This window comes from Bombyx mori, chromosome 9 (genome assembly GCF_030269925.1).
Source record: "Bombyx mori chromosome 9, ASM3026992v2".
Taxonomy (NCBI): Eukaryota; Metazoa; Arthropoda; class Insecta; order Lepidoptera; family Bombycidae; genus Bombyx; species Bombyx mori.
Window position 1 is genome coordinate 1,280,120 of NC_085115.1, and position 24,420 is coordinate 1,304,539.

Here is a 24,420-nt window from a genome sequence, read left to right on the forward strand (position 1 = left end):
GAGGATACACTTTATTACACACCAAAACACAACTTACATTCAAAAAACAGTCAAAAAGCAGATACATTTGTACAATAGGCGGTCTTATCGCTAAAAGCAATCTCTTCCAACCGTTTAATTTACAGAAATTCTGGAAAATATTAAAATATAGCAGGTATGTTGCGGTGTGGCGAATGAATCTACAACCAGATCAGAATCGCGACCCACTGAGAAGTTCCTGCGAGAAACTAAGCGGGATGATGTTTAGTTTAGGTTGCACATACATCTCTTTGCGGAGTTCGACGAGTACGGTTACCGGGGTCCCTAAGCCTGCTCCTAGCGTTAGCTGAAGGCCTAATGCAAGAGTTATTGGATCCGTAAGGACGTGTACGACGCAACTGTAACAGTGTTAAAATCCCGCAGGTAGCTAACAATCATTTCAAGGAAATACGTACTTAACAAGAAACTAAAACAAAAATACCTTTTTTATACAAATTTACTAACTATAAACACAAAGATTACAAGTGCTTTTACAAATAAATTCATGTTTAAAATAAATTCTAGATTTACAATTATTATTATTGTATGCAAAATCTACAAGTACACCTATCCTATAAACAATGATATCATAATGAACATCTATAAACATTCGTCGTCCTAATATTAGAGAAAAAAAAGTGACACTAACTGAAGAATAAAATCATACAATTAATTAAAGACCAATTTCTAATGTAAGGAATGCTAACGCGATGGATTCTTGCTACTAATTTAAAATTTATTGATTTCCCATTATTTCAGTGCTATGCATCTATATGGATAATATGAGATGGATAATATGAGTAGAAGATGAACTTCATAAATAGCTTTGAACTCACGGAACACACTTGTTTTCTAAACACTTTAAAGACGCATTTCTTTTTAAATAAACCAAATAATGCATTTCAATAAATTTGAAAATCGTAAGAACCCATCGAATTTATAAACTTTGTGATATCATTTGTTTTGAACCAACAATTCGTCGTTGACTCCGTATCTAGCTACATAGTCATCGAGCCATTTTTCTATGACCGGTATGTTCTCGACGGACCATTTGGCTTCTTCGCGTATCTTCTTCATGGAAGTCTCTATGATGTGTTCGGCAGACCCGAATTCGCCCTGGTGAGCTACGTATAAGTTGGACACTAGATCGAGTCCCTCTTGGGTCGTGAATTGTCCAGTGGCTGCCGAAATCAGACTGTCCCATAGATTCGTTTTGCTCGCGAACCTGGAGAATTGACATATTTTTGTTCTCGTAAAATCTTATACATTTAAACGAGCAATTCTTGTAACTCAATTAGTATACAGGGGATTTCGGGGGCGATAAATCGATCTAGCTACGATTTATTTTCAGAAAATGTTGTTTTATTCGTGTTTTCAATAATCAACTTTATCGATAATCAACTTTATGACTCTTTCCGACATCTGTTGGCGAATAATAATACTATTTTTCTTATTGAGGGCAACTAACCGCTTTAAAGACTCAATAAGATGGCGTTATCAAAAAAAAAAAAAACGAGCACGTTCGGTCATCATCTAGTAATTATAATTCAAAGAAGGAGTTCTGGTAAATGTTTTGCATTACGAGGTCTGTGTGTAAGATATTGCTGTCTCGTATATGTTTTCAATAGACCCATAACACAAGAAAAATCCTAGCTTAAGACTTTTATATATTGAACGTGAAATAATAATGATTAGATTTGAAACTACGTCACATGCGCGTCTAATATCGAACCAAAAAATGAACACAATCTTCTTCATTCTCAACCCTAGTCACGCATTAGTCTCGAGAGGCTAGCCCTGTTTCAGTACATGGCTAATTAGTTTTATATTTCATTTCCTGAACGCGAATGTAGTTAAAGAAGCTATCAGTATATTTATTGAACAACAGGGATGTATTCGTGGCCTATCTGATGTTAAATACTTACATAGGCCATAGGCATCACAACTTAAATGTCGCTACTCCACTCCTACCACCATTTTTACTGGTGGTAGGACCACTTGTGAGTCCGTATGGGTAGGTACCACCACCCTGCCTATTTCTGCCGTGAAGCAGTAATGCGTTTCGGTTTGAAGGGTGGGGCAGCCGTTGCAACTATACTGAGATCTTAGAACTTATATCTCAAGGTGGGTGGCGCATTTACGTTGTATATGTATATGGGTCCAGTAACCACTTAACACCAGGTGGGCTGTGAGCTCGTCCACCCACTTAACTAGATTTTTTATTTTATTTATTTTATTTTATCGCCCTTGTAGGCATACGAACCATACGGGCCTACACGATGTAAGCTGGATACTGGTACTTGGCACCAAAATACTAGCTAGTATTTAATTCGAAAGTATATTAGTACTCACTTCTCCTTTAAAACTGCCCAATTGTTGTTCAAGAAATGGAACAGGGTCGTGTACCCCTGTGATCCACCAGTAAGCATACTGAATATGAGGAAGAGATCCGTATCAGTGAAGTTGCCGTTTCCTTCCAGCAGCGTTATGTTCAGGAGCCTGTTAATCTTGTACTCTTCAATGGGGCAGCCAGCTAAAGTCTTCAGGAGGTAAGTTCTTTCACTTTGCTTCCTCGACGGAGGAAAGTTGATGACGCGCTGAAGGCCAAATTCCCATTCCTTTCTGGTACCGTACGTGAAGACCGGGCCAATGTACTGGTTTGCAATTCTATTCATGAACAAGTAACATAATTCGAACGTTAGAATGAGGTTGTGTGGCTAAGCAGTTGATGCGGGCGTGGTGATTTAATAGACAATAGATATAGCCACTACATATAGTCTGTGGTAGAGATACAGAAAGCTCGCTGGACATTTTGGCGAGAACACGTGGAGTGAAGTTGTGTGATTTGTTTTATTTTGTCTATTTAGTGTTTCTTCAGGTTTAAAAGTGTCATAACGGTGGTTTATTAACTGTTTAATCTGTGAAAGTGCACAAATGTGGGAAAATGAAACAAAGCCGCTGGACGTAACCTCTCGGAATCCTCCAAAAAGTCCACCGAAAAAATCTCAGTAAATGACCACCATTTTATTGAAACTATATTTCATCCCATACCATCTCATTTCATTTAATTTCATCCCAGTTGATTAAGTCTCAAATTAATCATCTTCATTTCATTTCATTTCACTCCATATTATCATTTTTCATGAATTAAGAATTTAAATTATAATAAAATAAGATATGACTTAAAGGTCTTAGTTACCAGGTCATAAAATCCTTAAGAAAAAAGTAAGCCCGTCAAAACTATATCGATAACACGTAAAATTGCGATCTTCATATTTAATTGCAAAATGCTGTAAATAACATTGCTAGTTCACTTAAAATGCAACTTGCAAAATTGTTTTTTTTTTATATTTATTAAACATAAGTTTGTTTTCTAACGATGTCCTCATGTCATAACTTAACACATTGACTGCCATGTAGGTCACCGGTGACCTACGCGGCGCACTGAATTAATTATGTCGATTTCTGTTACTAAGGCGTCTGGATTGCTTGACTTTGCCTTCTTTTGTTTATTTGTTAATGTATGTTTTAGTCTTTAACGCCTCTTAGATATAGACTCATTCTCAGTGTCTTTGAATTCGTCTTTCCCAGAGTTTACTAGATATTCCGGCGCCTTAGTAAGAAGATAGAAGAGAAAATCAACATAATTACTTCATTGCGCCGCGTAGGTCACCGGTGACCTACACGACAGTCAAAGGATTAATTTTCCAACATATTGCGAGGTGGTGATATTGCCAATGAGTTTCTAGCTTGATACTAACGTAAAGTCACTAAACAAATTATTATCATTATCCCGAAAGAAATAAATTTATCAAAGCTCAGTCAATCTTCTCAAGAGAATCGTCGTCTTATACAATTACCTTTGAATACGAGCGTGATCTTTATCAAACCCAACCAACGGATATCCTACACGCGGCGGATAATAGAATGGTAATTTAGCAGAAAATCGTGAATTACGAGAACACAAAGCCATTTTCTTTAATGAAACATACCCACGCTGGTCTTGTAATTGATTTGACATAGAATATGGGAAAGCACTGTTATAATAATTAAAAAGGTAACGATATAATTATTGACTACTAGAGGTCCCGCAGTAGTCGAAATTCGACTATAATTAATTGGAATTGTAAGTTTGTACACTATTATGATTGTATTTTATACTTCTATAATCACAAAATTTGCCAAGGCTACACTATAAAAAAATATTAATAAAGACAAACAATATTTAATCTATTCTCAATTTGACCACAGAGCCACACACGTCAAGAACAAAAGTTTGACAATAAATACTATGCATGCGTGTGTGCGTCAAATACATGATATGTAGTGTGTGTAATGTTTTCTCTATTGATTTAATGTATCTTTTTTTATTTAAAAAAAATATTAGCATTGTGCATGCACTTCTTCTCTATATTTTCTATAAGTGTGGAAAATTTCATACTCCTCCATCCGCGCAATTTTCGTAAAAAGAGATACAACATTTTTGCTTCACGTATTAACATATAGATTATAGATTCTCTGACAGGACGAGGAAGTTTAAAATAAACTGATTTCATGAACTTAACAATAGGGCGGTGAAAAATCATCGCCATCTTGGCAATTTCTGTCGCGAAACAGTAGTTATTTTCGAAAAGTTTTACTTTTCAGCCTTACTATATAACATTATTATTACAATGCATTCGAGACTTCTTTCAGTTGTCTCAACGTGGATGATAGCGCTTACATCTGTTGGCTCCTGTAAGCACTTAAAGCTTTTTACTGGTGAGAGGACGTCTTGTGAGTCCGCACGGGTAGATACCACTGCCTTGTCTATTTCTGCAGTGAAGCTGTTGTAGTGTAGTACATATAAGTCTTGTAATTTGTAATAATAGAGTAGTATTAAACCAACACTTGGACAAGACAGTTGTTTGCATTCGAACTAGAAACTCCCATCATGGCGACCCTGCCATGCGTTTCGGTTTGAAGGGTGGGGCAGCCGTTGTAACTATACTGAGACCTTAGAACTCATATCTCAAGCTGGGTAGCGCATTTACGTTGTAGATATCTATGGGCTCCAGTAACCACTTAACATCAGGTGGGCTATGAGCTCGTCCACCCATCTAAGCAATAAAAAAAAACCAGCTGCTGCAGGTGTAAATTCATCAAATTATCTACAGCAATAACAGTTACTCCCCAACATTTTCTCTTTTGAAACATAAATGTAAAACCACGTTTCCAAAATAGACGACCTTTTCAAGTGACCTTTAGCGTTATTATGAACTTGACTATCTAATCATATGCTTATAATGTGTATGTCTAAGCCACGGAATATTTCACCGAAATCTAAACATTGGTTTGATTAATTGTAATTTCAAATTATATTGAAATAATTTGAGGATTTATTGAAAGGACCGATTATTGTTATTTTATTGTAGATTTTACGGCCTGGTAACGAGACTTTTAAGCCGAGTCTTATATTTTCTTCTTACATTCTGATATAGCATGAAAAATAAAATGAAGCGAAATCGAATGAAATTAATTAATTGAAGATTTTAATGAATTGGGATGAAATGCAATGAAACATGACGAAACGAGATGAAATATTGTCTGCAATCTATTTAAATATATGGTTATTTACTGAATCTTTTCAGTGGACATTTTGCAAGACCCCGAGAAGCTTTGTCCAGCGTCTGTTTCATTTTCCTACATTTGTGCATTTTTACAGATGCTAAACAATTAATAAGCAACCCTTAATACACGATCAATGAAGAAGCACTAAATTAACAAAATAAAACAATTCACACAACTTCGCATCTCGTGTTCCGGCATAAAATCCAAGACCGATTTTAACACAACGATTTTATTAGTTTGGCCTTACATTAGACTATATTTTTAGGATAAGATTTGTTTAAAAATAATCGATCTAGAAGACTCTAAAGATATGGTACGCGATAGAAGTAATTTTCTCAAGAAACAGATACGACCTGATGGCTCTGCTTACGGCAATTGCGTGATACTTTACTGGTGGTAGGACGTCTTGTGATTCCGCACGGGTAGGTACCATCACCCTGCCAATTTCTGCCGTGAAGCAGTAATGCGTTTCGGTTTGAAAGGTGGGGCAGCCGTTGTAACTATAGTGAGACCTTAGAACTTATGTCTCAAGGTGGGTGGCGCATTTACGTTGTAAATGTCTATGGGCTCCAGTTACCGCTTAATACCAGGTGGGCTGTGAGCTCGTTTACCCATCTAAACAATAAAAAAAAAAACTTACGGGTTTCCTTCATCAGGATTCTTAGCTTGCATCCATTTAGCGTAGTGTTCCTGGGCGTCCTTGACACAAGGCTTGTACCCGTTGCTGCAAAGAAAACTTTTCACAGTGCACCTCAGATTCGTTTTCCATTTCTCTTCGCCTTCCTTCTCTTCTTTTCCTAGTTTTTCATAGATTTGCAACAAAAGATGTCTACCGTATGCCTGTGAAAATTGAACCTTATGAATAATGACCGCCTTTCTCATTTTCTAGTTTGTTGCTTTAAATTTTAGTTCTTTTGCAAAAAATAATATTGTGTACGAGCTTGCGCGAGCCTTACGGAAGCATTTTTACTAAGCTTATGTTATAATTTTGTAGAAATACGGGCTCCAGTAATTATATATTACACCAGTGCATATGTTGTGAGTTCATTCATTCATTTGAGTAAAGAGAGAAAAAAATGTGCCGCCTCCTAATGTATCCTCAGGCAGAGCAGTTGAGATGCACCTACATTTAAAATTACAAAAACGAAAAGCTATCTTTTAACTGGACTGGACTGAACGCCACCCACCATGAGGAGGGAGGTCGAATTGTTCATATTGCATGACGATTGCCCCATCTTTCCAATCGGAATACATGAATGCTTTGCAGCAGAGATAGGCAGGATAATTATAGCTAATGATACCGTACAGGCTTACAACACATCAAGTTGGCGACAATTTGGTATACTTGTAAAAGTAATCACATGTTGAACACATTTTTTTTTCGCTAATTAAACTACCATGTTCCTTCAAAGATGGACGGACACAAAAGTGGCCTATCATACCTGGAATTTTCCTTGAATACACATACAAATATGCCTTCCGACATGATCCAGCATAGGAAACACAGCCTCCCAGACCAAATGGTCTTCTTCCGTCTTCAAAAATAAAGTCATATTCAGCGCAGTGGCAAAGGAGAGTTCACCGGCATAAGCCAAATTCCATGCGTCGTGTAAAAGTTTGGCTCGGGTTATAGCTGGGATCTGTGTGCGCTTTTCACTCTGCAGGAACTTGGATAAGAGATACCAAGTGTCCTTGTCGTAGTTCACAAGGTAAGGCGCTGGAATGTTGCACAAAAAAATATATAATTAGTAGCCGTACAATGTTATGTAGTGATTAGAATTTAGATTGGCCTGCACATTGACAACAGTGATAAACTAGTTGAGGATTAAGTACGCACGGTGTGCGCCCTAGTAGATGGCAAATATCATAATGTGATTGCCGTCGCCAAATTTAAGATATGAGAATAACTCCCAACTTGAGAAATAACTAAAACAGCAGAAAAATATTCAATTCGAAATACTTAAGGAGATCACAACGAGATTTAAGCAGGAAAATAAGGAAGTTACATATTACTGATTGGCTGTGCCTCTGGCATTGCCCATTACCGGTGCTAGCTATCTACCACCAGGAGAACCGTAATTCGTTCACCCACAATGGCAATAAAAAAACGGAAATGTTACCAGAAGCTCGAAGAAGCCTGACTTCTAATTTATAATTGAATACTACGTAAGATCGCAATTCGTCTAACTTAATCTGTGCAACGTTAGCATTTTATTGCCAGTGACAATGGGATGGTAAATATGTATCTTCAACACTCTCTGTAAAACTAGATTGTCACTGTTTAATGAATTTAGTTTTCTGTTATTACTGACATTACGGCAGGAGTATAGAAAAATTGTATGCTGAAAAGAGTAGCCAAGAAATATTGCCAATAATGAGGGTTATCGTAAAATACTTGCACATGACATGCTGAGATAAATGATTATTTACATATTTTTTTATTGCTTAAATGGGTGGACGAGCTCACAGACCACCTGATGTAGTGGTTACTGGAGCCCATAGACATCTACAACCTGAATGCGCCACCCACCTTGAGATATAAGTTCTAAGGTCTCAGAATAGCTGCGACGGCTGCTCCACCCTTTAAACCGAATCGCATTACTGCTCACGGCCGAAATAGGCAGGGTACCTACCCGTGCGGACTCACAAAACGTCCTTCCTACCACCAGTAAGCTTTAATGATGATTTGCTTTAACCTATGAATCCTATTAGGGTAGAGAAGGCACTCTTCGAATTGTCACTCATTTAAACACCAATTTCAAATTCTCGATAAGTTTTCCTTATGCCTCTTTTATATTTGTAATGTGGAATGTTGGATTGCGTACCGATCTCTTCGGGGTTGATAATAATGAACTTGTCCTTGGTTGGCATATCATTGATAGTCAATTCCTTTACGTTCTTCATCCAAACTAATGGGGTAGTTTTACTGAAGTCCAGATTATCCTCTCTTACGATCACAACCGGGAGCCACCACGTCAACCTGTCCGCGTCTGGAAGGTCGTGTGGACGATCACGTAGGAATACTTTCTGTGAAATATGTAAAATTTATGGTCGCGTTATTAACAGTATTTCTGTTTATACCCCCAAACCAATATCCACCGCGACACATGAGGTGGAACTCTCAATAAAATTGGGATATTTGCTAAACCACATTTCAGTTTAAGGGCGTTCACAGTTAGCAATACAAGCCTAGTACCTACTCTCGATGCCTTTAAACCATTAGAATATATATGACCTATAAAGGCTTAACAAAGTAGCTGAGGGACTAGCTAACACTAAGAAATATCATATAAGATTAGTTAGTTTAGCCCTTTCTATTTTATTTCCTATTTCGGGCTGAATTTATTAACTTCACTTTTGCCTATATTCAAAAATTCTTTAAAACAATTTTATCTTCGAAATGTCGTATTTAATATTGAAATCCAAATTACTGTGTGTCACCTAGCTGAGTTGAATATGAAACTGGAAGGCATGTAATGAAAGCCTTCCAGAAGAGTCATTCTGCTTCTACTAGGGTAATACCACCGAGTTAAGATTCATTAGATTAAGATAAAGACTTATTTAAAAAAAATATCTAATATTAAAAAAAAAGACATGCCCGATGAGTTTCTTGCCAGTTCTTCTCAGGACGGAGGCTAGTTTTTGTGAATTGGCGGTAGTTCTTTTGACGTTCAACAAGTATGTACTTTCATTTATGTTGAATTTTTTTTCTTATTTGATTTGATTTGATTTGATTACACTTTTCTAAGTTTTCTATAATCGTGTCAGTTTTTAACCTACAATTGTCATTTAAAGGTACCAACTAATAATGAAAAAATCCAAACCTGAGTAAGCACAACAGTTTTCCCATCATTCTTCCTTTCAACAGTCAGAAATGGCAATCGATCTTTCTCGATCCAGCTCTTGGCCACAATTTTCAGATCTATGTCTTTGCTGATTTTACCGTCGTCAATAGCAGATTTAGTTAGCGCATTCCATATATCGTCACCAACAAAGGTCTTGTATTTACTAAAAATATAATTAAGAATTGAAGATATGAGTAGATAAAGGGGTTAAGTATCATATTTAAGGTTTTTGAGTTTTTACATTGAATGAAGGTGCTATTTGCCTATAAACCATATTAAACCTTAAAACTCCAGGGCTTAAAGGCTATTTTTAGAAATCTCATGTGATGAAGGAGTTATGTACGAAGAAAAAGTACATGTACCAAAATTTGTTGCACGTTTTCTCAAAATTAACAAGTTGTATCATATCCCCTTCATCCACTCACGTATTAAATTATCTTTGACCCAAAATTAATGAAATAAATTGACAGTGGATCCGACTATAATCTTTATATCTGGTACCTATATATTATATCATGTCAACCACCAACACAAATTTTTTAACAAATATCCTTACAGAGCCTCTCTCTCGAATTTCATTCAACAGCTTGAACCTCTCATAATTTCTCAAAGCTTTGTTAGCAAATTTTAATTACTTCTACAAAATACTTTTTAAATTATAGTTTCGATCGAAGATCTCACAATGGATCATCATTTTAAAGTCCTCATAGTTTGGTTATCTTTTTCTGCCACAAAGACAACCTCTCTCACCTAACAAGTGCCATTGCTTGGTAAAAAGACTATCCAAATGTTTTTATTCGAAATAACATGTTCTACAAAGGTATATTGTCTTGTACTAAACAAGATGTTAGTCTGTCCAATTAAATTGATTTTCAGCAAAAGATGAAGCCCTAAATGCCGGCAGAATAATAACGAAATGTTAAGACTTACTGTTCAAGCAAGAAAGTCCTTAAGCCTTTCTTCAGTGTATTTCCACCGAGTGTATAGTTCAAAGTTCTGAACAGCAATGTTATTTTGGTCGCAATAGCGTCTTGCTTTATACCAGTTATTCTTGAATGCGGATAACGTTTGCTGTACTCATAGTAAATAGAGTAAAGGCCACCGATGGGCCGGTCTCCGTCCATATCCGAGCCATTGTTGATCTGATGAGATTATCATAAATTAGAGATAAAAATCATTGGGTTAAAAGAAATCATGTAAACTGGGTTACACATAATGTTTTCCCCTTTGACCAGCAAGTTACGAGAACGCACCTAATAATACACCGCGGAAGTTAAATCGAAATGTGTTTACTGATGGTAGGACGTGTTGTGAGTCCGCACGGGTAGGTACAACCACCCTGCCTATTTCTGCCGTGAAGCAGTAATGTTTTGTAACTATACTGAGACCTTAGAACTCATATCTCAAGTTAGGCGGCGGCATTTACGTTGTTGATGTCTATGGGCTCCGGTAACCACTTAACATAAGGTGAGCTCGTCCACCCACCTAAGCAATAAACAAAAAAAAAGTGGTTTAAACTCTTTTTACGTTCCACCTCAGAGCGAAATAGGGAAACTGTATCCGAAAAAAGATAATAAGCATCGTTTCTAACTGAAAAAGTGTATTAGAAAAAGAACAAAATTCGTTAAACAGGTACCATTTACGACCTGAACTAAATCTAACAATTTTGATACCTCTACTAATACAATATAGATGCTTACCTTAAAATAAATCTCAACAGCCAAAGAATTGACTAAGGCTTTGTTTATATGAGCGTCGGACCACCAAGCAGGAGTCACGTACACTCCCAACCACTGGTACAGTACCTCATTGACTAGAAGGACAGTTTTACAGTTGCTCAACTCGCTCTCTCTGTGGGAGAATGATCGAGTATAAAAGTTCTAAAACTATCCATGATATGATCACTTGCATCATTATGAACTTAAAACTACAGAATATATAATAATTAAAATTTGAAGTCATCGTGGCCTGAAAGATAAGACGTTCGGTGCATTCGTATCTTGCGATGCAACGGTGTTCGAACCCCACTGGCGGGTACCAATTTTTCTAATGAAATACGTAGGTACTTAACCTCTCCCGCGTTCAACACGGTGAAGGAATAACATCGTGTAATAAAAATCAAACCCGCAAAATTACAATTTGCGTAATTACTGGTGGTAGGACCTCTTGTGAGTCCGCGCGGGTAGGTACCACTACCCCGCCTGTTTCTGCCGTGAATCAGTAATGCGTTTCGGTTTGAAGGGTGGGGTAGCCGTTTTAACTATACGTGAGACCTTACAACTTATATCTCAAGGTGGGTGGCGCATTTACGTTGTAGATGTCTATGGGCTCCAGTAACCATTTAACACCAGGTGGGCTGTCAGCTCGTCCACCCATCTAAGCAATAAAAAAAAACGATTGTCGGAGGCGTTTCCTTTCTCAGAATTATTAAGTCAATACAGATATTATCTCAGGATATTATTATAATCATAATAAACGAGATTATTAGTATCAGTCGAATGACAATGGGGCATTGTCACCTGTGGGTGGCGAGACTTAAATATCGTGGTTTCGTTTATTTTCAACAAGAACCCGGAGGATATCGGTGATAAGACACGCTTTATTAAGTACACAAGCAGCGAGAAAAATGATCGCAACAAAGATTTTTCGATCAGAAACATAAGGATCCTCTTTGCATAAATCTGTTTTACGCTAAAGTTTTTAGAAAAATAATTTAAAGAAGTATTTTTATTTCAATTTGTACTATGGATTGAAATTTGAAATGCTTCACTTGAAATGAAAAAGCATGGTATATATTCAACCTTTTATATATCGCGAACCATGGTTCCTAAGGAACGTGGATCTCCATGATGACCTGGAGCTTGACTCAGTCAGTAAGTATCTACAGTCGGCATCATTGCGCCACTTTGAGAAGGCGGCACGACATGAGAACCCTCTTGTCGTGGCCGCTGGAAATTACATACCCGATCCTGTAGACCGAATGGTAAATAGTCGACGTCACCCAAAACACGTCATTACGGATCCTCTCGATCCATTAACGATGCATTTAGGTACCACAAGCACCGGTCGCCGTCCTCGTCGAACCCGTCGCTTGCGACGAAGGGCTCGACAAGCGAATTAACCCATGGACACAGTCTACTGAGTTTCTTATTGACCAAATATTCCCCTTCATCTGCAGTTAATCTTCCTACCTTCCTTCATAAATTTATCGTGAGTTCTGGTTTGTAATGTATCAAGATTATCACCAGTATCCAATCCCAATCAATACTACTATTCTGATATCACAAGGTGCTAATAGTCATTGTTTTGTTAGGTCGTCTGTCTACTTATGCGAATCAAATAAAACTCCAATAAAATACAGATACGAACTAATGTACTTACTTGAACACTATCAGGCCCCAGTTATCAGCCGGCCTGACGCCCTGGTAGTTTGGTAATGCGACCATATCCAATTTCTTTAGCGGTAAAGGAATTTGCCACATGTTCGCTACCTCACTGAACACTTTGAGGAATTTTTCACCGACACCGTCCAACGCTTGAAGGTATTCTTTTCGTCCCCACACGCGCAGTTCTGACACATGCGAAAAGTTGTAAATTAATTACGTAGAAGGTGAAGGTCCTACTAGTGGTAGAACCTTGTCGCCTACTAGTGGTAGGACCTTTTGCGAGTACGTACGGGTAAGTACCACCACCCTGCCTATTTCTGCCGTGAAGCAGTAATGCGTTTCGGTTTGAAGGGTAGGGCAGCCGTTGTAATTATACTGAGACCTTACAATTCTTATGTCATGGTGGGTGGCGGCATTTACATTGTAGATGTCTATGGGCTCCAGTAACTACTTAACACCAGGTGGGCTGTGAGCTGATCCATCCATCTAAACAATAAAATAAAAAAGTTTTTGAAACTATTGAAATACTTTCTTTTTTCATTTAAATTTTATGATGAGTATTTGTAACTTGTTCGTTACTTCTTGTAAGCCCCGAATCTACATAAGATACGATATGTGATGATGCGACAGTGCGGCGTATTATCAAATCGACTAAATAATAATCCTAATAATCGTTTAAATAAAAACTGAAAACACTAGAGTATTTTCAAAAAAACAACTGCAACAAATGATTATTTCAAGTTTGCAACATGCTCTCTTCAAAGTATTCTACATGTATCTAATATAACTTACCGATATCGTTTCCATTGTCATCTTTGTAATGCACAGTGTTCCCCAATTGCTTTAAATCGGCGATGACTAGACCAACAGTAAACGTGGACATCGGAGGCGTTACCTCGAAGTAATCCGTCACTGCATTCGGTTCTCCGGTTCTAGAATACAATAGGAATACTGGAGCTTCTTAAGGATCAGCCATATCTTTCACATTGCATACATGCTTTGGTAGAAATTTGAACAAGGACTCATACGAACGTGAAGTGGAATTGTCGTGTGAAACGCGATATAATAACGAGTCTTAAACTTAATACAGACATCTCAACCACTTGCTTAGTGAACGAAATAGATTGTGCCAACCCTAGTATGAGCACCTCTTTTCAACAACTTATGAAGACTCAGGGCTGGCGCAATACAATATCTTCGGCTGCAGCCTAATTTGATATAGAGATGAAGCTTGTGATACACTGCAGTTCCTAACGACTGTGAACAATACTTTGAGAAATAACAGATAAGATTGTGGAGCGACAGATGCGCTACCAATATGCCAAAAAAACACGTGTGGTACTCGGGGACTGCCGCGGTAAAGCTATTTCATAGCATTTTAACTTTCAACTTTTGTAATTATAATTTGACAATAATAAAGTAATATTAAAAAAAAAAGACCACGCTATTAACAAAAGCATTAACAAACACACAATTATAAACATTAACAAAAGCAAAACATTAACTGACCCCTTCACACGCATAAGCTAGACCGCGCGAGAGAGAGATGGGCAGACTTTTCATGATGCGCATGCAGTGCGACGTCACGGCGCTCGCTTATTCACAAACACTACACAAGCGCAACGTGTGAATGTGTTGAACGCAAGCTACATGGTAGGCGGAGTGGGGGGGTGTTAGGTTTTATTTTCGTTACGGAATTTCTTGATTCGGTCGCCGCGCTCAAAGCCCGCGATAAAAGCTATGCAATATCTTAAAAAATGTTGGTGTAATAATTTGATGTACCCACATATTCTCAGTCCTCGCGATTGGAGTATTGCTGAGGGCCACCATGTTCCGGGGTCGTGCTACGCTGATTTCGAACGGGGTTTTGTATCCCGGCTCGTCGAAGCAGGGGAACATACGCCGCGCGTTGTTTGGACGAAGCTGTGTAGCTGCTACCATACTGTTCAAACAGACACATGTTTCAGTTTCTTTTTTTAAATCGTTTCCTTCGCCGAAGAAGTCGGTTTTTGTTTCATTCGGTGTCGAGACCCTTGGTCCGTGAGGTCCTAGTGCTCTAAGGCCTTTTAAGACCGAAGAGCTGGCAGCTACCTCGGACACAGAATTAGTCTAGCTATTCAAAGGGGAATGCTGCCAGTATATTTAGAACCTTGCCTAAAGGGACTCCTTTTAATAATATATTTTAGTCGGTTATCATCCTTCCTATATTCATAAACTTCAAGCAATGTTAAACATATTTTTTTACTGGCGGTAGGACCTCTTGAGAGTCCACACGGGTAGGTACCACCACCCTGCCTATTTCTGCAGTGAAGCAGTAATGCGTTTCGGTTTGAAGGGTGGGGCAGCCGTTGTAACTATTCTTGAGACCTTAGAACTTATATTTCAAGGTGGATGGCACAATTTAGGTTGTAGATGTCTATGGGCTCCAGTAACCACAAAACACCAGGTGGGCTGTGAGCTCGTCCACCCATCTAAGCAATATAAAAAAACCTGCTGCTGCAGCTGTGAATTCATCAAATGATCTACAACAATAACAGTTACTCCCCAACATTTTCCCTTTTTCAACATAAATGTAAAACCACGTTTCCAAAATAGACGACCTTTTCAAGTGACCTTTATTAAATATTTAACATTAATAATTTAATAATATTTAGTATGAATTATATTAAATAATAATTTTGTCATTTATATTACTAAAAAATGAATGCTAATAACACTTTTTTTTACGAGTGTACATGCGCGAAAGTTCACCTGCGACTATATTCAGACTCGCCAAGTTACGTCGGTCGTATTGTAATGAGCGATTTAGTGGGCAACTTTATTTCTGTTAATTTTGTGTCACGGTGCGCGCGCATCGTAAAATTTCACTCTCATCAATTTTTCATAACGCGCCTAAAGAAGTATAACTTAAAAAAAATATTTAAAGGAACGTACAAGATGAGTGTCAAGTTTTGTATGACTCAGTACTTGAGAAGAATCGCGCTCACAATTTGTTAACAGATGCTTTGTTCTTTCCTTGAAACTCGTTATAGTCAATTTAACTCAATTTTTAGCGTAGCAGAAACATCCACGGCTTCCGGGATATAAGAATTGCAGTCTTAACGTGCACAAAATAAGCCGCGTATTTCCTTAAACGACTAGTTCTTTGAAGATGTAAAATTGAACGCAGTAAAATACAATTACTGAGGAATCCCTGACGGGAATTTTCGTCATTTCACTGTAGTAGGTACGCGTCTAGCATTGGAATAAACAATATTTAACGCCATTTCCAATGGCGGTACAATTAATAAGAACACTTGCGGACTCCAAGCACGCATCGCCAACAAGCATCGGTAATTTATAAAAAAGTTCTCACGTACATTTTCACACGCGTAAAAATAAGAGCCCATAGACATCTATCTACAACGTAAATGCGCCACCCTCCTTGAGATGTAAGTTCTAAGGTCTCAGTATAGCTACAACGGCTGCCCCACCCTTCAAGCCAAAACGCATTACTGCTTCACGGCAGAAATAGGCAGGGTGGTGGTACCTACCCGCGCGGACTCATAAGAGGCCCTACCACCAGTAAGTTCTAAGGATATTACCACATTTAATGAGTTTGCCCACAGCTAGTTTTCAAATATAAAAGTGTGCTTAGTGCGAGTTTTTTAACGTTCTCGATCGCGTAAAAGTTAACTCGAATTTGTATGAAGTTGAAACAGCGCCCCTAGCAGCAAACGTAAGCAACTGTTCCAACTCCGGACTCAACTCCGGTTCCAACTTCTAAGGAAGGTTTTCTAACATAAAGATTGCACAAGAAAACTTGTTCATGACGTCACCGGCATTAAAATATGTACATCAGAGTGAGATAGCAAGATTTTACCAATACGCACCCAAATTCTTTAAACAATTTCTTTTTTGTATTTTGAAACTTTTATTACATCGTCTCAAACTTTTTCGTCTGTGTGTTGCATGTCGCGTGACGGTCGGCTGCGGAGTAGGGATAAAGTAAAAGGCGCTCGTCAGAGCAGCCAAGGCCAATATGGCGGCACCTATAGTTCGCAGCAGCTGACCGTGTAGTGTATAGATTATTACTGATTTGCGCCAGTGCTCTACGCTATTTTGTTTGTTTTTGTCAGTGTTTAATGTAAATGTTATTTGTCAGAGTTAAATGTCTATAATGTGAAAAAAAGTTTCACTTTTACCGTGTTTTCATAAAACCACACAATCCTATTTTTTAAACATTGCATTTTTTTCCTTTTTTAGTTTTCCATTAAATTATATTTCTATTATGTTACATACATCTCTTCGCCCTGATCTGTCGTGTACGTAGATTTGAAGAATCCCTCGGTGACACCCATGTGAATATTGCCTCGATACGTCAACTCTATATGTCCTTCGGTTCCCTTGGGGATCGGCTTTTCGAAATACAAAGTCAATATCGGCTTTTTGACGTCCATACGAAGCTCCTTCACAACGACACGTTCTACTGGATGTTCCCTGAAATATTAATTAACACTAAATTCAATTCGATAAAACATAAACATCAGCTTTTTTTATTGCATGGATGGGTGGACGAGCTCACGGCCTACATGGTGTTTAGTGGTTACCGAACCCCATAGACATCTAAAACGTAAATGCTGCCACCTACCTAGAGTTATGAGTTCTAAGGTATCAACGTCAGGTTACAACGGCTGCCCCACTCTTCAACCCGAAACGCATTACACGCGGCACACGGCAGAAATAGGCAGGGCGGTGGTACCTACCCGTGCGAACTTACAAGACGTCCTACCACCAGTAAAAACTAAAAAGCTAAAACTACTGTTACAACTTAATCTCGCTTTTATTATTGTCATTTTATTATTGCCAATAATTCGAATACAGTTTGCGTTTTCACGGACGATCAAGATCTTATTCGTCGACATTTCAATTAATTACCGTCAATTTAAAAGAAAAGTTTCTCGAAATTTTTGTTTTCTTTGGACATGAACTGACAATATTTTGAGGTCTCACAGTTTGTTTGACTACACTGACGCAGATAGGCTAATGTATTAGACTTTTTATTTATATTTATTCAGTCCGTTTTTTTTTTACTTCAAATAGCCAAATTTTCTAGAACTGAAATATTACCATTAAATAAAATGAAATGTAACACGAAGGTGAGTGGCAGGATCCATATTGTGACGTCATGTACTCATAAAAACAGATGGTTAAAAAGATACACGAGAAAGCTTCTATCGAAACGATCTGCGTAAGAAATCTACTTTAAATGTGATAAAGACTGTCACTGTCATGCAGAATTGCAGAACAAGAGAATTTAAATCAGTCTTCAGTAGAGGAGTATATTATCTACTTGTTGGTGAGTGGTCACTGTTGCTCATTGATGTCACCAATGCCAAAAGTTCAGCCAAGTCGTTGGTTACAGTGAGTACTCTCCGCATACCTCTTTTGAACATTGACTTTTTCTTTCCCTACCTATTCGCTGGTAACCTAATTGGCTATTTCAGCTCCCTGCAGGCGGCTAGATGGGTTCACAGGATTAACCTGAGAGAATTTGCAACACTAGCCCTAGTAAACCGAGTACTTCGCTGAATCTACTACCGGATTGGAATCGCAACCCACTAAGAAGATCCGGCGTGAAACTCAGTGGGCTAAACATTGTCATAACGCTTAGGAAACACCGTCGAGGGAATTACATTTTAAAGCCAAATGGTACATGGCAAAAAGGATCCTCCGAAATGAGCCGATAACCTACCCAAGTAAACCGGTTGCCGACGGACCACTTCGTTAGGTAGCTGGTCGCCAGAAAAACGAACCTTTGCTTCTCGAATAAACAATATATTTTTTTTGTTGGGTAGATGTGTGAACAAGCTCATATCTGGTATAAATTTGTTACCAGGGTCCAAAGTCATCGCAAAGTTAATGCCCCCATCCATCTTAAGACATGCGGTCCACATCACTATCTTATTACATAACGGCTGCCCCACCCTCGTAAGCAATATATATTGCAATACCCCTTAACACCAGCAGATGCTGGATACCGCAGTACGTTGGCATAATAGCGGTGTTGTGCGTTCGCTCTTAGTCGTCTTTTACGACAACATCAAGCTAAGGAAGATGCTATTTTAATTAGGCGCCAGAAATTTCCTACTGTTTTAAAAGTGACTCGTTAATGGTCAAATACTGACGCGTCAGACGCTGGATACGCTTGTACGTCCCAAAAGCTAATGCCAAGCTCATGGTCACAATGCAAGCTGAGCTCATCGGACTCTTGCAGCCACTTCAGTTGGATTTTCACGGTTCCTCTGTAGACTCCGTCGTCGAGGAACGGCTCTAAGTCCAGCTTGTATCCAGTGGGCTCCACGATCTTCTCCAAACGGGTTTCCATAGCGAGCCCATATGCGTTATTGAGGTCGATGCTTCTGGCTTTGATAATGTGACTAGCCGATACCTGGAGGATGCAATTATTAACAAAATTGTAATTGTTTTAATTTAATAAAATAATAATTGTTTATGTATTGGTCACTCTGTTAACTCAGTACCTTATGCTTCTACTGAATTGAGATCGAAAGAATGAATGAAAGCATGAACGAATAAATGAAATTTTGAATAAAATAATGAACTACAAACTGGAACACATTAATGTTTTACTACAGAAATTGTCAAGATTGTCCTGATCTCTAATAACAAATGCTTTCACAAACGAAACAGGCCTAGTTTTACTTTAGAATTGAATGGGAACAAATCATTCATGAGAACATAGTATATCGACAAAGTAACTGTTTAAAGACATGTAATACCAGAAATAGCCGGCTTTATTTATTCCCAAAAGATGAGCTAATTGATGAACTCGCTAATAGTTATAGTGGCCACTAAACTGACTGCACTTAGCACTTTCTGATGTATCATGGATTCTTAGATTTGCAAATCCCATCATAGAACACAATATATTTGACAGATACCTGAGTCTAGCTAATAATATTTTCAAGATAAGTTTGAATATACACAACCTCCGAACAACAGCATTCGGACCGTCGATCAACTGAGCAAGAACATCACCGAGGTGAAAGATCTTCTCTTTTTCGTTACCTCCCAAATTCCTTTTAATATGTTTTTATTGACTTGACCTCTATTTAATGCAAATTTTCAAGCTTCATTTTCATCAAATTTAAGACTTCTAAATAATCTAATCGTTGGTAGCCTAAGGGGCTATTTAAAAGGCCTAAAGGGCAGATGATATATTTTTTTTATTACTGAATATTATTATTATTTTATAAGTTAGCCTTTTTAAGTTAGGATAATTTTAAGTTAGGCTTACTATTAAAGTGTATTTTTTTAATTTTAAGCGATATCATATTACTTCAATATGCTCATTTAAGCACCTATTATAAATTATTAGCCAGTTACCAACAAGGAGGAGCATCTACCAAGTAATTAACAACCTAGGTTAGTGAACTCAAAACACATTTTTGCATAGGTTTTACCGTTAATATTTACGAATCACAGACATGATTGAAATTGGTCATTAGTTTTAACAACTTTCGTAGCCTCTGAAGAGCTTATTATATCTTTAAAGCTTATACCGGACTAGATAGGCAGACAAATTCAACTATAAACAGTTCCAACTCTTCGCAGCTACAAAGCCGGTTGAGAAGTATATTTGCGGATAAGACCATGTGATACATCTACAATGCTCAAAGTGTATTGACCAATAAAAGAAGCAAACGAATCAGTCCGCCGTCAATTGAACATTGTAATCTTATTAAACGCTAACAAGTCGGGCCGAGTAGTAATAACTAACCTCTTCCGGTGGGAGGGAATACGCCACGCAGGCTCCCAGAGCAGCAAGCAGGATCACTTCTATATTCATCTTGTTCTAATCCTCCACGTCCTGTAAAATAAAAATAAAAAAGTGTATTACTAAGTAACTTTTCATGTAGCCGGAAAAAAGCATTACAGTAATGTAAACAAAAATAATCTATACTAATATATAAATCTACAGTGGTTTTTACGGATGTTCCGTTATAACTACTGAACCACACATCCGATTGACTTGAAACTTGGTATCCATATAGAAAATAAAATACTTAATGGATAGGCTAATATTTATATGAGTGTTGGACTCCCTAATAATAATGACAATAAATAATAATGTTAATTTTAAATAATCAGCGAAGCGGGCGAGTAGTAGTAGTAGTGGGCTAGTTCTTTATACAATTAATTCGACAATAGCATAGCATAGATTTGGGTAATTGCTTGTAAGGAACTTTATTTATCTATAAAATTAATACAATATTAATTGAAATTTTGTATAAAAAAGTAGGAAGTCTACAACTAGAAAACTAAAGAAAACCAGTAAAAAGTTTTTTTTTTTCGTCGTGTTTAGAATAATGACCAAAATATTAAAATAAATTATTGTTTTGTCGTTTTAAACGGAAAATTTTCAAGTTAAAACTGACGTCTTGAAGTTGGTGAAAATTGGCGGTCACAAAATATAATCTGAGTTTTTTATTTATTTTATTGTTGCTTAGATGGTGGACAAGCTCACAGTCCACCTGGTTTTAAGTGATTACTGGAGCCCAAAGACATCTACAACGTAAATGCAGCCACCCCATCTTGAGATATGAGTTCATAGGTCTCAGTATAGTTAGAACGGCTGCCCCACCCTTCAAACCGAAACGCATTCCTGCGTCACGGCAAAAATAGACAGGGTGGTGGTACCTACCCGTGCGGACTCACCAGTAAAAGATAAGAGTAGATCCGGCATTAGGTCGTAATGTTGTAAATGGATATTCCTATTGCAAATGGTGATCGCATACTAAGGTGAAGACGAAGATGTCGCTAAACAATAGTTCTGATTAGCATAAATGAACTGAAATTAGCATCTGAACCAACACAATTGGCTCCGATAACCTTTGAAGTGGGCAAGTTTTATTAGACTAAGCCCAAAAAAAAACTGATTAGAAAGTGGTACGAAACCATGCGGGCTACAACACAATACTACCATCAGCAACGCCACCAACTATGAGTACCTGTGAACGTTCGTGTGCACCCCTAGCCTTAGGCATTATTAAAGCGTTGAATCGGTGTCAATTATTGTATTCACTTCGGTTTTTGTGAATCGTTGGTGTAATTAAAGCTACTTTTACTGTTTGATGTCGTGTTTATTATTTACATTTTATTATTAACACCGCGAAACTGTAATGTATTTAAAAGTTGAGAATATTAAATCGTGAAATGAAATCCTAAATATTAAATAGTCGGTTTCATTTGTAATTACGAATTTATTTTCTGTTTTAAGTTGTTATCATGTTTACTATACCTACTCGCGCTAAATTTTGTTACAACAACTTTGGTTTCTCGAACAAATTCTTTCAGAGGTAGGAATTTATTTAATAACCTTAGTCATTGTGTTATTGAAATTACTTATATGTAGAATGGTCATTATCATTTAGCTTAAACAAGTTAATGCAACAAAATAGTAAGAAATATCAAAATCATTAAATAACAATATTGTGATCAAACAGGCTAACACTGATTTTTAATGTAATAGATTTTTTTTTAATTCTACTTTTTTAGTGAAGATATTATGAGCGGAAGATAATGATAAAATGTATTGGTTATTTAAAATAAAAATCGAGTTAAGTATTATTATAAATTTTAGACGATCTTAAAAAATATTGCAATATCACTCACGTGCCTTGAGGTCTGTCGGAGTGGCAGACCGCTTCTGGACCGGCCCCTCTCGATCCGATCCTCACCACGAGACAAATTGCAGGATGTACCTAATTTGCGTCAACGAAACGACATGATTCTATTAAGCTTGGTGTTTACGTGTACCTTTGAAGGTGTTTGCGATGAAAACGGATACGTCTTTTTAACTTGTCTGTCATTGGTGTGTATTCATTTTAGGTCGGAGATAATAATTTAGGTTTTTTTTAACACTAGACCTGCCCTTTTGTTTTAGTCTATAAAGTTGCAACTCGGAAACATTAAAGCTGCTATTTTTTTGTTTTTCCCGAACCAAAAAGTTCCTTGTGACAAACTGTGATATTTAAGCTATCAGCACTTTTTTACACTGGTGGTAGGACCTCTTGTGAGTCCGCACGGGTAGGTACCACCGCCCCGCCTATTTCTGCCGTGAAGCAGTAATGCGTTTCGGTTTGAAGGGTGGGGCAGCCGTTGTAACTATACTGAGACCTTAGAACTATATCTCAAGGTGTGTGGCACATTCACGTTGTAGATGTCTATGGGCTCCAGTAACCACTTAACACCAGGTGGGCTGTGAGCTCATCCACACATCTAAGCAATAAAAAAAAAATATTTGAGAGATTACTGGTGGTCCAGAGGCCTTTCCAGTTTTACCAGGTCAGGTGGGCGAGCAAGGGATTTGCTAACAGCTACCCGAGTATTCCCAAAGGAGACCTAAGAACTTAAGAGTAACTGCTTCGCGAATTAATCTACTAGCGGATCGGAATCACGACCCTCTGAGAAGATCCGGCGAGAAACTCAGCGGGCAAAACACTATCACTACATATCCAGATCCGTTTATGGACTATGGATAAATAAACACACAGTAGTATTAATTGTTATAGCAGAAATACACGGAGCTTAAACACATCATATGTGCTAGTCCTGATTAGGAATTATCTTTGTGCGAAGTTTGATTCAAATCCATTTAGCCATTATTGCTACAATACACGGTTGGTACACTTTTGTAACAAACTTACATTTTCACATTATAATTTATTTTTAATTGAAAAATTTACAAATCGATCATTAGACCTGTCGTGCTGTATGGATCTGAGTGTTGGGCGACGAAAGTAAAGCATGAAAGAGGAGTGCATGCGGCAGAGATGCGAATGTTGAGATGGATGTGTGGAGTGACAAGAATGGACAAGATAAAGAATGAGTATATTAGAGGAAGTGTGAAAGTGGCCCCGGTAAGCAACAAATTAAGGAGAGGACTGTTAGCGTGGTATGGGCATGTGATGCGTAGAGAGAAGATGCATGTGACTAGGAGATGTATGGAAATGGTAGTACAAGGTAGAGGGGGAAGAGGTCGACCGAAGAAGACATGGATGGAGTGTGTGAATGACGATATGAGAGAGAGAGGAGTGAGTGTTGAGATGACGGCTGATAGAAGAGAATGGAAGAGAAAAATTAGCTGTGCCGACCCCACCTAGTGGGATAAGGTGGAGAAAAGAAGAAGTAGGCAGACGAGCATACGGGCCACCTGATGGTGAGTGGTTACTGTCGCTCATAGATGTCAGCAATGCCAGAGGCAGAGCCAAACTGCTGCTTACCGAAAAGTATACAAGTGTATTACAATACTATGATAAGCTCGAAGAGTGAAAGTAAAGAGGACAAATCAAATCCAAAGAGATCTCACAAATAAGAGACTCAATAAGAAATAGACCTTAGAACTTATATCACAAGGTGGGTGGCGCATTTCCATTGTAAATGTTTATGGGCTCCAGTAACCATTTAACACCAAGTGGGCTGTGAGCTCGTCCATCTATACAAGCAATAAAAAAAAAAACTTCGGGTATATGAGCATACAGCTCATATAATACAAAGCG

At 37.8% G+C, this 24,420-nt stretch overlaps 1 protein-coding gene across 3 annotated transcripts; it reads right to left on the reverse strand.

The window, feature by feature from the left end:
* Window positions 1-22,697, reverse strand: LOC101737426 (aminopeptidase N-like). 3 transcript variants are annotated; one of them, XM_012697258.4, is made up of 15 exons: window positions 22,535-22,697; window positions 20,640-20,729; window positions 19,027-19,289; window positions 17,141-17,338; window positions 14,646-14,801; window positions 13,652-13,791; window positions 12,855-13,044; window positions 11,174-11,324; window positions 10,404-10,615; window positions 9,453-9,636; window positions 8,454-8,655; window positions 7,071-7,345; window positions 6,269-6,468; window positions 2,371-2,685; window positions 1-1,243 (listed from the first exon to the last, which is right to left on the reverse strand). In XM_012697258.4, the coding sequence occupies exons 2-15, from the start codon at window positions 20,706-20,708 to the stop codon at window positions 973-975; spliced, it is 2,826 nt and encodes a 941-aa protein (XP_012552712.1). In that variant the 5' UTR covers window positions 20,709-20,729; window positions 22,535-22,697; the 3' UTR covers window positions 1-972. The 3 variants fall into 3 exon arrangements, with proteins under 3 accessions (XP_012552712.1, XP_012552713.1, NP_001269273.1); XM_012697259.4 differs by having other exon boundaries at window positions 22,539-22,607; NM_001282344.1 differs by lacking the exon at window positions 22,535-22,697 and having other exon boundaries at window positions 592-1,243; window positions 20,640-20,708.
* Between the last annotated feature and the right edge of the window lie 1,723 nt (window positions 22,698-24,420).